Source organism: Talpa europaea (genome assembly GCF_964194135.1).
Source record: "Talpa europaea genome assembly, chromosome: 11".
In the NCBI taxonomy this organism is placed as follows: domain Eukaryota; kingdom Metazoa; phylum Chordata; class Mammalia; order Eulipotyphla; family Talpidae; genus Talpa; species Talpa europaea.
In genome coordinates, this window is record NC_140078.1 from 26085226 (window position 1) to 26097707 (window position 12482).

Below are 12482 nucleotides of genomic sequence, written 5' to 3' on the forward strand. Positions count from 1 at the left end.
TCAATCCAACATAATTTAGAATTTAAAATTTTAATAAATTCAGCATTTAATTATCTGAAAATGTTTTTATAATCAAAATGCATTTGTTCTAGAATACTTTTTCTGTGGCAGATCTTTAATTATCAACCTTGAAAATTTTTTTGTAGGGACCTCCCTGGTGGCCTAGGGGTTAAGTCTCAGCACTACCATCTCTGTGGTAGTGCTCTGTGCCCTAATCCAGGGCATAGCAGACCTCTCCTGTCTTGCCTGCTGCTCCCCTCAGCAATGTATTTCAGTAGATCCTCCTTTTCCGCTCCCCACTCTGTCTCTGGTGAATCCTCTCCCTCAACCCCCACACCTCTGGCCTACACCCCAGTTCTTCTATGCATAAATAAATAGATCTTTTTTAAAAAAATTGTTTGTAAAAAAAATACTAGTTAATTAAAAAAAAATGCTTTAAAATAACCATGCCTTTCTCCTGCTCCACATCCATCATTCAAATGATTGACTGACCTTAAGACCCACAGTACCACCAAATCTGGGGTTTCATTGGGTATCTGAGTTGTAGATGATCACCATGCCTTGGTGTGTCTGTGGCTCATTGTCTAGGACTGTGTGATTTGTGCCTCAGGGTTGATTGGCAATGCTATGCATATGACCACAGGGAGATCCAGGCACTAGATATTTCTGAAGGTGTCCAAGAGAATCCACAGTATTCAGCCATCTGGCAACTAAGCCATTCTTTCTTCTACATTCCTCAAGGAGATCAACCCTCCAGCAAAAATGTACATTGTGTTAATATTGAGCCAAACATTGGCCCTGTGTCCCACACTTAGTTGGAAAATAGCTAGGTGAAAAAAAGAGTCTTGGGCAGAGATAATATGTAGCCTCCAGATAGCTGGAATGGACTTCCCCCAGACGATTCATTTTCATCTCAGACCTTCTAGTGAGAATTATATAGCTCCCCTTTTACAATCAGTTGAATTGCAACTTGCTTGCTCTCCATGAAAATTGGATAGCTCAGGCTACTAGCCATCTATTTAGTTTCAGCTGACATTATTTACTAAGAGAAATTCATGATATATAACTAGATTTACATTTGACTCATCTTAAGCCCTATAATATTGATTTCTTGCAATATAACAAATCACTTCAAAACTCAGTGGCATAAAAAGCCACCATTTTATTTTGATCCATAGTTTGTATGGCAGGAATTCAGACAGGGCACAAAGGGATGATTTGACTCTGCTCCCTGAGGACTTGGGTTTCAGGTGGAGGGTGAATGTGGGGGTGACACAACAGCTTGGGTGCTGGGATCATCTGGAGGCTCCCCCATCTACCTGTCTGCCACTTGAGTTGGGAGGATCCAATAGCTGGGCTCAGATATAACTGTCAGCCTAGTTGATAAGACACCTCACCTGTGGCTCCTCACAGCATGGCAGCCCCTAGACAGGTGGATTTTATGGTAAGGAAAAGTTTCCCCAAGAATAAGAAGCTCAATTGACTTTTTGCATGTAGCCTATGAAGTCTTAATACTGTCACTTCTTTCTTCATTTGTCAAAACAGGCACAAACCTACCCAGCTTCAAAGTCGGAAAGGGTGGGAGGGAGTCATAGCTCATTGCTGTCAATGGAAGGATTGTCAGTTTTTTTAATAGTAATTTTTACAATTACTATAGATTTCATAACTTCAAGAGGAGCGTGTTCAGTTGGTCCTCATCCTGGGATTCAGTTCAGTAGGCCTACTACAAAGTTTTCAGAACTCTCATTCAAATTGATGTCTTTGTAAAGAATTATTTTCCTTGTCTAGGGCTCTGAATCTTATTTGGTACCATTGACTTATCTGAAAGTCTGGTGAAGACTATGGAGCCTTCTAAGAATAAAGTTAAAAGCATAAAATGAAGTACATAGGATTAATGAGGAAATGAATTCCATTGAAATATTTTTATAAAATAATAAAAACAATTTTGTAATAAAATAGATATTTCTTAATAAAATTTACAACTAGCCTAAATATTATTTTTGTAATATTTGCAACAATTAGTATATAATATAAAAATATCTGTGATCTCTGATGTTGACAAAGTCAAAGGTTCTACTAATACAACTGTGATCTGTACCTACATTCATAATTGAAAAGAATGCGAACTTGTCACATAGAGGTTAAATTTAAAAAGTAGTCTTTTTTCTCTTCCAAGTTCAAGGAGTAAACCTCAAGTAAATAGTCTAAATATTTGACTTGATGGGTTCCAAAGAAATATGAAAAACTTAGGTGGATTCTCACCATTATCATATACTTAAAACCATAAGGCTTTTAAAAATACATAAATATATGTCCAGTTGGATTTTGGACATTTTAGGTGGTTTCATCTACCCATAAGTCACAATATGCAGTAATTTTACCAGTAGTTCTTTTAAATCCAAAAATGCCTCCCAATGAATTCACTAGTTTCTATATTGTCTTATAGGAAATGAATCAGCAATATTAAAACAATTGAATGACAACACTAACTGTATAGTCACTCTATTTTCTTTTAGAATATATTTATTTTTTCTTTCTTTACATCTTTATAGATGTCTAGTTTTCAATTTTAGCTGTATTTACTCAACCACAGCCACTATTCTCTTTTCGATGCTTAAATTGTCCCAGCTTTCATCAGTGGGAACATTTTTTAGACTTGCTGTTATGTCCTCTTAACATGACCCACTGATCTTAAAAATGTCCTTGCTTTCTGGCACATAAAGGCCTTCCAGATTCACTTTGTTTTCTTCTCTACCACAAGATAGAGTGACACTTCTCCCCAATGAGCCCTTGTTCCTTTAGTGGGGAAAATATTGCATATGAGTAATGGCACTTTGCACCCTGTGCTATGGAATGTTGCTTCTGAACCATTTCAGTGAACAAAGCAAGAAGAAAAAATATTTTTTTCTCCTAAAAATTGAGTTGACATAAATATTTCCACTTGTATCTTTTAATTAAGATTCATTTTTAAACTATCATTTTTGATTCAGGTAACAGTTTACAGAACTATGTATGATTTAGGAGTATAAGTTCACACCTCTTCAGATGTACAGCCACACCATACTCATCATCAAAGCACAAATAATCCTCCAATGCAGTGCACTAAGTTCCTCTGCTCCCCCTACCCCACCCTGTTCACCACCCCACTGTTAGGTTCCCCTAACCTCAATTCTGCAATCATATTTCTAGGGTTTGTTTTGGTTTAATATTGTCTGTTGCTTTGTTTGTTTCTTTATATCCCACATATGAATGATAATATCTGGTATGTGTCTTTCTCCTTCTGTCTTTTTCACCTAGGATAAGCTCCATTCACGTTGTCACAAATGGCAAGATTTCATCTTATATAGCTGAGTAGTAGTCTAACGTGTGTGTATGTATATAAATATATATAGTACATATATATATATGTACATATATATAAATCCATTCTTAATCCATCATCTGAACTTGAGCACTTAGATTGTTTCCATGGTTTGACTACTAGTAAATAGTACTGCATTCTTCAGATAGATAACCTAAGAGTGGAGTGTCTGAATCAAATTGGAGATGTGAAAAACCTCCCTGTTGCTATTCATAGGGACTGGACCAGTCTGCATTCCCACTAACAGTGCAGGGGGATTTGTTTTTCTCCACATTCTCACCAGCATTTGTTGTTTCTGGTCTTTTTGATATGGGCCATTCTCACAGGTATGATATGGTGCTTCACTCTGGTTTTGATTTGCATTTCCCTAATTATAGTGATGATGAACATTTTATTCTGTGCCTGTTGGTCATCTATATGTCTTCTTTGGGGAAGTGGCTATTTAGCTCTTCTGTCCATCATTTAATTGGGTTATTTTCTTTTTGTTGAGTTGTATGAATTCTTTATAGATCTTGGATATATCAATCCCTCATTGAATGTCTGATGTGCAAATATTTTCTCCCATTTACTAGAGTGTCTTGTCATTTTATTTTTTATTTTTTAAAGGTTTATTTATTTATGCATACAAAAACTGGGGTATAAACCAGAGGTACAGGGGGTGAGAGGATTCACCAGAGGTGGAGTGGAGAGCAAAACAGGCAGATCTACTGAAATATACTGCTGAGGGGAGCAGCAGGCAAGACAGAAGAGGTCTGCTGAGCCATGTGGGTCACCTCCCTGGCTGGGTATCCAACTCAGGCCATAGTGATGATAGCCTAAGACTTAACCCCTAGGCCACCAGGGATGCCCATGTCTTGTCATTTTAATGAAGTTTTCTTTTGCTGAGCAGAAGCTTTTCAGTTTTATATAATCCCATTTGTTAATTTTTTGCTTGTATTTCCTTTCCCTTAACATTAAGACCCCAAAGACATCACAGAATTCAGTGTTTGTAGTGTTTTGCCTGTTTTTTTCTGTGTGTTTTATGGTTTCAGGTCTTATATACAACTTTTCAATTATTTGGAGTTCATTTTTGTATTTGGTTTGAGATGTATTTGGTTTGAGATGTCAATGGCATTCTTAAAAAAAAAAAAAAAAGCAAAAATTACTGAAACTTATATGGAACCACAAAGACTCAAATGGCCAAAACAGCCTCCTGACCCCTCCACCCAAAAAAAAAGTAAAGATTTATGATAATCCCAGACTTCATACTCCACTGCAAAATATAATGATGAAATCAGTATGGTACTGGGATAATAATAGACAGATAGATCAATGAAATAGAATTGAGAACCCAAAACTATAACTACTCTTAAATAGACAAAGTTAATTAATGGCAAATGAGCTGAGAGTGTACATGGAAAAAGGAAAATATCTTCAATAAATAGTGCTGGGAAAACGGGACAGCCATATACAAAAGAACAAAATTAGACCACTATCTCACACCATACACAAAAATTAATCTAAATTCTTGATTATATAGCTGCTTTTCCTTTATCAATCTTGATATCTAACAAATTATCCATAATTACTTTCTTACAGCAACAGAAAAGTGCTAAAAATTGTTCAACATTAATACAAATAATAAAAGTAGAGAATACTGTTCAAATTTTTCTTTGCAGTTCTTCATTTTTTCAATTGCATTTCACAAAGAATTTCATGCCAATTAATTTCTTCTAGGATTGCTACTTTGTCCTCCCTCTGAATAACGTGATAGGCACAGATGTGGTACAAAATTTGACTCCATTGTGTCAGTTCGGTTTAGGGTGTTAGGATAGTAATTACCAATAGTTCGCAAATGGCTCCCCTTCCCCCATTTCTAGAAAATAGAAGGATGTACTCTTTTTTTTTTTTTTGGATGAAAAAATAATTCAAATATCTGTCTTCAAATTTCTGTACAGTGGTTTCATATCACCACTATCTAATTAATATACGTGATTTCTGACCAAGTAAACCAGCTCTCTCTCCAATTGTTTAATTTCTAGTAGTATACTAGAAATTGATATACTTTTAAATGTTAAATTTTTAGAACACTGTTACCTGTGTTACATAATGATTGAATTTTTTTTAATTTATTGTTCACTTTTCTGAGCTATGTATTATTACATCAAGGTTTGCATTGTATAAATTCACACTATCACAATAGTACCAAAGTCTTTTACTTTCCTGTGTGAGACGTAAAGAGAATTCCATGTAATTAGCAAAACACAAATAAACTATATATAAATAGTAGTATAGCTCTTGAGGTTTTGCCTGTAATCCTGTTTTGACTTTTGGGTAAAATATTGGTTTTACTTCATATAATATCATTAGTATCTTTGTTTTAATTACAGATAAGCCCGATATAGAACTCCTATCTCTCAAGTGCTTTTGGGTACCTATAAACATTGATGATGTAGAATTTCAAACTTTCCAAAACCAATTAAGAATATTATAAAGTAAAAATAGAATCAAATGTAGGCTTCAAGTAAATATTAAAATCAATAGTGAGAAAACTTACTAGATTTTCTACTTTATAGCCATTTCCAGAACAAATGGAAACTTTTTCTGTAAAAACAATTTTTCACATAAGCAATATTTTGTAGAAAAAGAAAAATTTTCCTATTCAGGTAAGTTTTTAAAATACTAGATATAAACAAAGGTTGGCAATTCCTGCAGTATGCTTTGAATTCAGGGGGGAAAAGTTTCCAGATTCACAATTATTAAAGTTAACATCAACCCTCCTTCACACACACACACACACACACACATTACCACCCTACTTATTTTCTTGGAGCATTAAGGACTTGTATTCCTGAGAAATAGTAGTCTAAATTCAACTGAAATTATATCATACAAGAAAATGTTCAGTATCTAGAAAGATTTCTTTTGGACATTAAAGGGGCTATAAAAATTAAATGTGCAATATAAAAACCAATCAATTTAGCAATGCATTATTATTATTATGTTTATTTCTCTATTCAGTATTGCCCCTTTGTTGACTATAAAACTACCAGAAGGGGAAATAAATCATACAATTTAGAGAAAAACATGCACAGAGTGATTTTTAATTACAATGGTCATTTTCTAGGGTTTGAGATAGTCTTGGCAGTACATCAAGTAGTGATTATGTTTTAAATTATTGTTTTTCCTTGAGGAATTTACCCTTATGACTCAAAACAAAATTCTCTTAGGACAGAACAGTATGCAATCATTTCAACCTACACTTTTTCAGCACTTGATAAATAATATATTTGGAAATCCATATTCCAAACCATTTGATACCATTTGGCTCAATAAGCACAGTAAGGCAAAGTGGAAAAATTAGCATCCTTATTCCATGTAGGAAAAAAAAAACAACAACATTCCATTTGAGGTTTTAAGGGGTTAGTTATTCCTCTGATGATTGGAATTTTGGTTTTTAGCATAGAAGAGCTGGGGTATAGGCCAGTGGTACAAGGGGTAAGAGGATTCATCAGACAGAGAGGGGAGCAGAATAGGTGGATCTACTGAAATACACTGCTAAGAGGAGCAGCTGGCAAGACAGGAGAGTTCTGCTGTGCCATATGTGGGTTAGCTCCCTGGGTGGGAATCAAACTTTGGCTGTAGCAGTGATAATGCTGATACTTAACCCCTAGGTCACCAGGGAGGCCGCTGATGAACAGAATTATCTGAATATCTCAAATAGTTATTCAACTCTTCTCCTCACATATATCTTCTTGGCTTCAAGATTTAATTTTTTTGTCCTTGCCAGTCATTCATTACCAACCCGAACTGAATACCACTCCCTTCTATTACATCTCTCCATTCATTTATCCCTTAGCATGTGCAACTTTTAATCACTTATATTTGGTGTAAAGCACACACAGAGCTATAAACGTTGAGTGGTAGATGAGCTTAGCAAATAAGCATATCAAGTTCAAATTTGTCTGGAAATAAATTACATGCTTTGCTCTTCTAAGACTTAGCTTCTTGTTTATGAAATGAAGATAAATTGAAATAGCCAGTGTATTTGGAGTTATAAGGAAGGGGACAGTATTTCTTTAAGGAAGTTATTACCTCAAACAGCAGGAACTAAGGAAGTGTGATGGTTGAGGCTTGATTGAACCAGGAATTCATTGATATCAGATGCTAAGACCCATATGCTTTCCATGTTTTTGCTATCCTTATAGTTTCAAGATCACTGTGCAGCCTGAGCTTTACCTTCCTATGAAACAATTGCCCTGTCCTTGGTTCTTAATAAGAGTAAGAATACCCCACACAACCTCACCGAAGGACTTCCTTTATGCCTTATCAGATACAGCCCAAAATTAAGTCACTCAGTACTACCCATAATAATCGCTGTGAAACTACTATGACTGGCTACAAAGAATTTACTCCAGGGCTGGGAAAGGGAACCTGAAGCTTATCAGGACCAAAGTAGAATATTCTGTACTGGTAAGGGGAAAGGGAAAGAAAAGGCAACTTGAAGTATAAGGTTAGGGTGAGATTGTTAATTCCTTGGCACATAAGAACCTTCTCCTTTATTTGAATCTGCCTCCCTCTCTACATCATAAATATAGGAATATGTCTTGAGTCATTGCAGTATCCCCAGCAACCAGTATATTGCCTCTCGTAGAGAATGTGTCTGGGAATTAAAGGCGAAGCTCTAATAATCAGTAAAGCTCAGCTTCAAGTTTTTTTTTTTTCTCCCCACTTTCTTATGTAAGCTTTATCATGGCGGTTATATCTATATTCAAGAAAGTTCCATGATCTCGCAAGGACAAAGTTCCACCCAATGGGAGAGACAGTCAAATACACCTAGAGACAACAAAGGCAAATGATACAGCCTCTCTATTTTCAACAGTAGCCTCAGGATTATGTGACCTCGATGGTGTTACTCTAATTGAATGCAAGGAAAAATAGTATCCATCTCCACCTGTTGCTGTTTATTGAGACAATGTTTATTTAAGAAGACTACTGAGTTAAATAAATCACATTCTGAAGCTTGTTTGTTTTTCCTCATTTATGTATATCAAAAAGAAGACAATGCACAATGGAATACTACTCAGCAGTCAACAAAGATAAACTCATGTCATTTGTGGCAACAGGATGGAACTGAAAGGGATTATTCGGTTTTGTTTTGTTTTTTTAATAGAGGCATGCTTTATTTGTTTGTTTTGTTTATACATGCACTGGGTACAGTCAGAATCGCCGGAGGGTGAGAGAATTCACCAGAGCCAGAGCGGGGAGCAGAGCAGGCAGAAGGAGCGAAGTACACTGCTGAGGGGAGCAGCAGGCGGCATGAGAGGTCTGCGCACCATGTGGGACCCTCCTTAGGTGGCCGGGGAGCAGCCGGGGATTGAACCAGCGCCGCAGAGGTCGCCGGCAGCTTCGCAACCCAGCACTCAACCACTGCGCCACCGGGGAGGCCCCTGAAAGGGATTATTCTAAGTGAAGTTAGCCAGAAGGCAAAAGATAGATACCATATAGTTTCACTTATATGTATAATCTAGAGAAACTAAACAAAGGATCAGACACAGAAACTGTAAGACTGACCCTTGAAAACTGTCCATAGATCTGAGACACTCAGGAGAAAAAGGGGGGAGTAAAGGACAGGAGGAGAGCATAGTGTGGTAGAGGACTATGGGTACTTAGGTGGTAGGAAAACTATGATGACAGCACCTGAGGGGAGAAATCCTATGTTGTGAAAAAAATAAACAAGGATGTTTACAAACAAAAATAAAAATAAATAAATAAACAAATTTTTCAAATAAAAAATACCATTTTTAAAAAAGACAATAGGGTCTCTCCAGTGGCGCAGCAGGTTGAGTGCAGCGCTGTGAAGCTCTCCGCAGCCTCTGCAGTGCCGGTTGGATCCCTGCCGGCTGGCGAGAATCCCACATGGCCAGGCAGACCTCTCCTCTCGCACCCGGTGCTCCCCTCAGCAGTGTATTTCAATCAGTCAGCCTGTTCTGCTCCCCGCTCTCTCTCTCTGGTGAATCCTCTCACCCTCCTGCACCTCTCGCCTGTACCCCAGCTCTTGTATAAAATTAAATAAATCTTAAAAAAAAAGAATAAAAAAGGCCATAGATATAAGCATAGACAATCATCATTTGTCAAGAAAAGAAATTCTCAGAAACCTATGTTAATGGAAGGATTTTTATTTTCAGTTTTCTGGTCTCTTCCATCCCTGGATGCCTTGGGTAATCTGAGACAAAGCTCAAGTGAATGTAGTCAGCTGCCCAAAATAAATGAAGTCAAGTGAAAAGTGGCAAAGTTTCGACTTGGGGCAGCATTATTAATTAACCTGAGATGGAGTTTCAGGGCCCAAGTACAACCCTGGGCTTGGAATGTACTCTAGAGGGTGTTCTTGGCAGGCAGAGATGATGTCAGATACCAGTTTCAGAAATAACAAGGGTTGAGTGACTCATGACATATCATTAATCCTAACCCTGGCATCCCCTGGCCCTGGAAGCTCTATTTGTGGATCTAATCAAATGGAAATGTAATGCATAGATGGGACATAATTAAGAGAAGTTGGGAATTTTAGAGAAGAAAAATTCACCAGATTTTAAGCTTTAAAAAATCCTACTCCCTGGGCCTCCCTAGTGGCACAGCGGTTGAGCACTGGGTTGTGAAGCTGCCTGCAGCCTCTGCGGCGCCAGTTTGATCCCCGGCTGCTCCCCGGCCACCAGAGGAGGGTCCCACATGGCGCGCAGACCTCTCCTGCCGCCCACTGCTCCCCTCAGCAGTGTACTTCAGTCCTTCTGCCTGCTCTCCTCCCCGCTCTGGCTCTGGTGAATTCTCTCACCCTCCCGCGCTTCTGACTGTACCCAGTGCTTGAATAAATAAATAAATAAATCTTTAAAAAAATAATTAAAAAAAAAAATCCTACTCTCAGACTTCAAACAAAGTGAGAATAATCAAAACAACGTGATACTGGAACAAAAACAAAAACACAGACCAATGGAGTAGAACAGACAATCCAGAAATAAACCCACACGAATATGGACAGTTAATCTTTGACAAAGACATGTCAGTGTCCATAGACAGATGAATAGATAAAGAATTTGTAGCATATATACTTGAAGGAATACTACTTTAAAAAGATGAAATAGTGTCTATTGTGATAAAATGAATGAATCTTGAGGTGATTACGCTAAGTGAAATAAGTCAGACAATGAAAGACAGTTACTGAATGGCTTCCCTCATTTGTGGAATATGAATAAACAAAGAAAACAAACTAACAAAGCACAATAAAATACTTAGACTCTGTGAAAACTATAGTGGTTACAGAGGGGATGGTAAGGAAGTGACAAGAGTCTGGAAAGGGACTGTGATGGGGTAGTGGTGCTGAGCTTTGGTGGAGGGTGAGTGAAGCGTGTGATCATATGGAGGTGTGATGTTATACTCCCAGAATTAGATAGCTATGTAAACAATTGACAAATTAATGATATTTGAGGGAAAAAATAAAATACATGGAATACATGTAAAGTCCAGAGAACTATAATTCACTTCCTGGTAAATAGTTAATAAATGAGTTATTGTGATTGTCACAATGCCCTCCTTTTATCCTCTCTTCCCCCAAATCATTGGTCAGGAACCACCATTACAATTGGGATTTTGCCACTACCTTCTAGTTCATTGGAAGGCTGAAAACTGCTCAAGTTCTTAAACTCTTTGTTTTTCTGTTGTCAAAGAACATTTTTAGGAATCCACCAATGTATTCCTTGCTTTATGGGATTCTGAAAGTTATATTTTGGTATTTTACAGCTGGCCAGCTGGCTGGAAACTCGTCTGTTGAGATGTATCGCCAAGTGCTCCTGTCTGGTTGTCGCTGTGTGGAGTTGGACTGCTGGAAGGGCCGGACTGCAGAAGAGGAGCCTGTCATCACCCATGGGTTCACCATGACAACTGAAATATCCTTCAAGGTAGAGTAGATGAATATTGCTAAGAGAGGCTATTGGGGAGACCTTACCCCTTTGGGTAAAGCCTGTAAGGTAGAAAGTCCTAGTGGCTACAGTTAAGTCCTTAGCCCATTAATCATCTTTGCAATTTCAGAGGCTAAAGTTTAGCAGTTTATACATGAATAATGGCATCAGGTCAGTTGATCCATGCTAAATATAATCCAAGGAAATTCCCTTATAGAGGGAAATCTCAATTTAGTTGCCTACTTAGCACTAGTTCTTTTTTTTTCCTTATAATTTATCATTGTGAAATATACATAATAAAGAATATTTACAATTTATTTTACAATTTAACTAATGGATATAAAGTGTGCACCCTGTAACTACCACATAATATAATGTTACTATGATATCAAGAAATAAAAAATTTACAAATACCCCAAAATGCCCCATGTACCCATTCCCATCAGAATGACCTCCTTATCCCCAGAGATGACCACTTTCCTGAACATTCCAGTGATGGTGACTTTGCTAGTTTTATTGCTGCACTACAGGGCTGCACAGCCTGAAACAATGTAGTTCTAACAATTTTTTAACTTGCTATAAATGGATTCACACTGTGGTATCCATTATTTTATGTCTTGGTTGGTTGTTTGTTTTTTTCAAACTTCACCTTATTTAGGAGAAGCACCCATATAATTGCCTGTATCTCTAGCTTATTTACTTCCTTGATGATGAAGAAGAAAATGAAGATGATGATATGAACTGATGATGATATTAATACTACTATTAAGTTGTTACATGATGTAACATTCTGTGATGATAGAATAAAATATTGGCTATTATATATAGGCTTTGGCACTTACCTGTCAGTCAAAAACTTCTAGAAAAACACATATATGCAAAGTTAGGTCTGGGAGTACAGATGTCATAGGGAACTATGCTGTTTCAGAAAAAGTGTGTTAAAGAGGACTTAGAGGATCTGGGTTAGTATTAGGTGAGTTAGGTGAGGTTCAAGGAAGTAGGGTTTTGCTATTGATTGGATGCTATAAATAAGTATTAATAACCCTATCATTCTGTATCTTAATAAGTCCAAGCTATGAGACAGGACTAATTTGTACTTTGATAAAGAAGCATCAACTATCCTAATTAATCAGGAATGAGAATATATTTGGTCATCTCCCATTTCTCTTGTAAAAGGCCTCATATTCATGCAT

General features: G+C 37.1%; 1 protein-coding gene across 2 annotated transcripts in view; it reads left to right on the plus strand.

Annotated features, from left to right (window-relative positions):
* The window catches only part of PLCB1 (phospholipase C beta 1), a gene marked incomplete at both ends in the record, with an annotated part of 613641 nt that overhangs the window by 452453 nt on the left and 148706 nt on the right, over window positions 1-12482 (plus strand). For both annotated transcript variants that reach the window (XM_084247878.1, XM_084247879.1), the window contains one exon: window positions 11132-11289. In XM_084247878.1, coding sequence (XP_084104004.1) covers window positions 11132-11289 — 158 coding nt within the window. The remainder of the gene's footprint in view (window positions 1-11131; window positions 11290-12482) is intronic.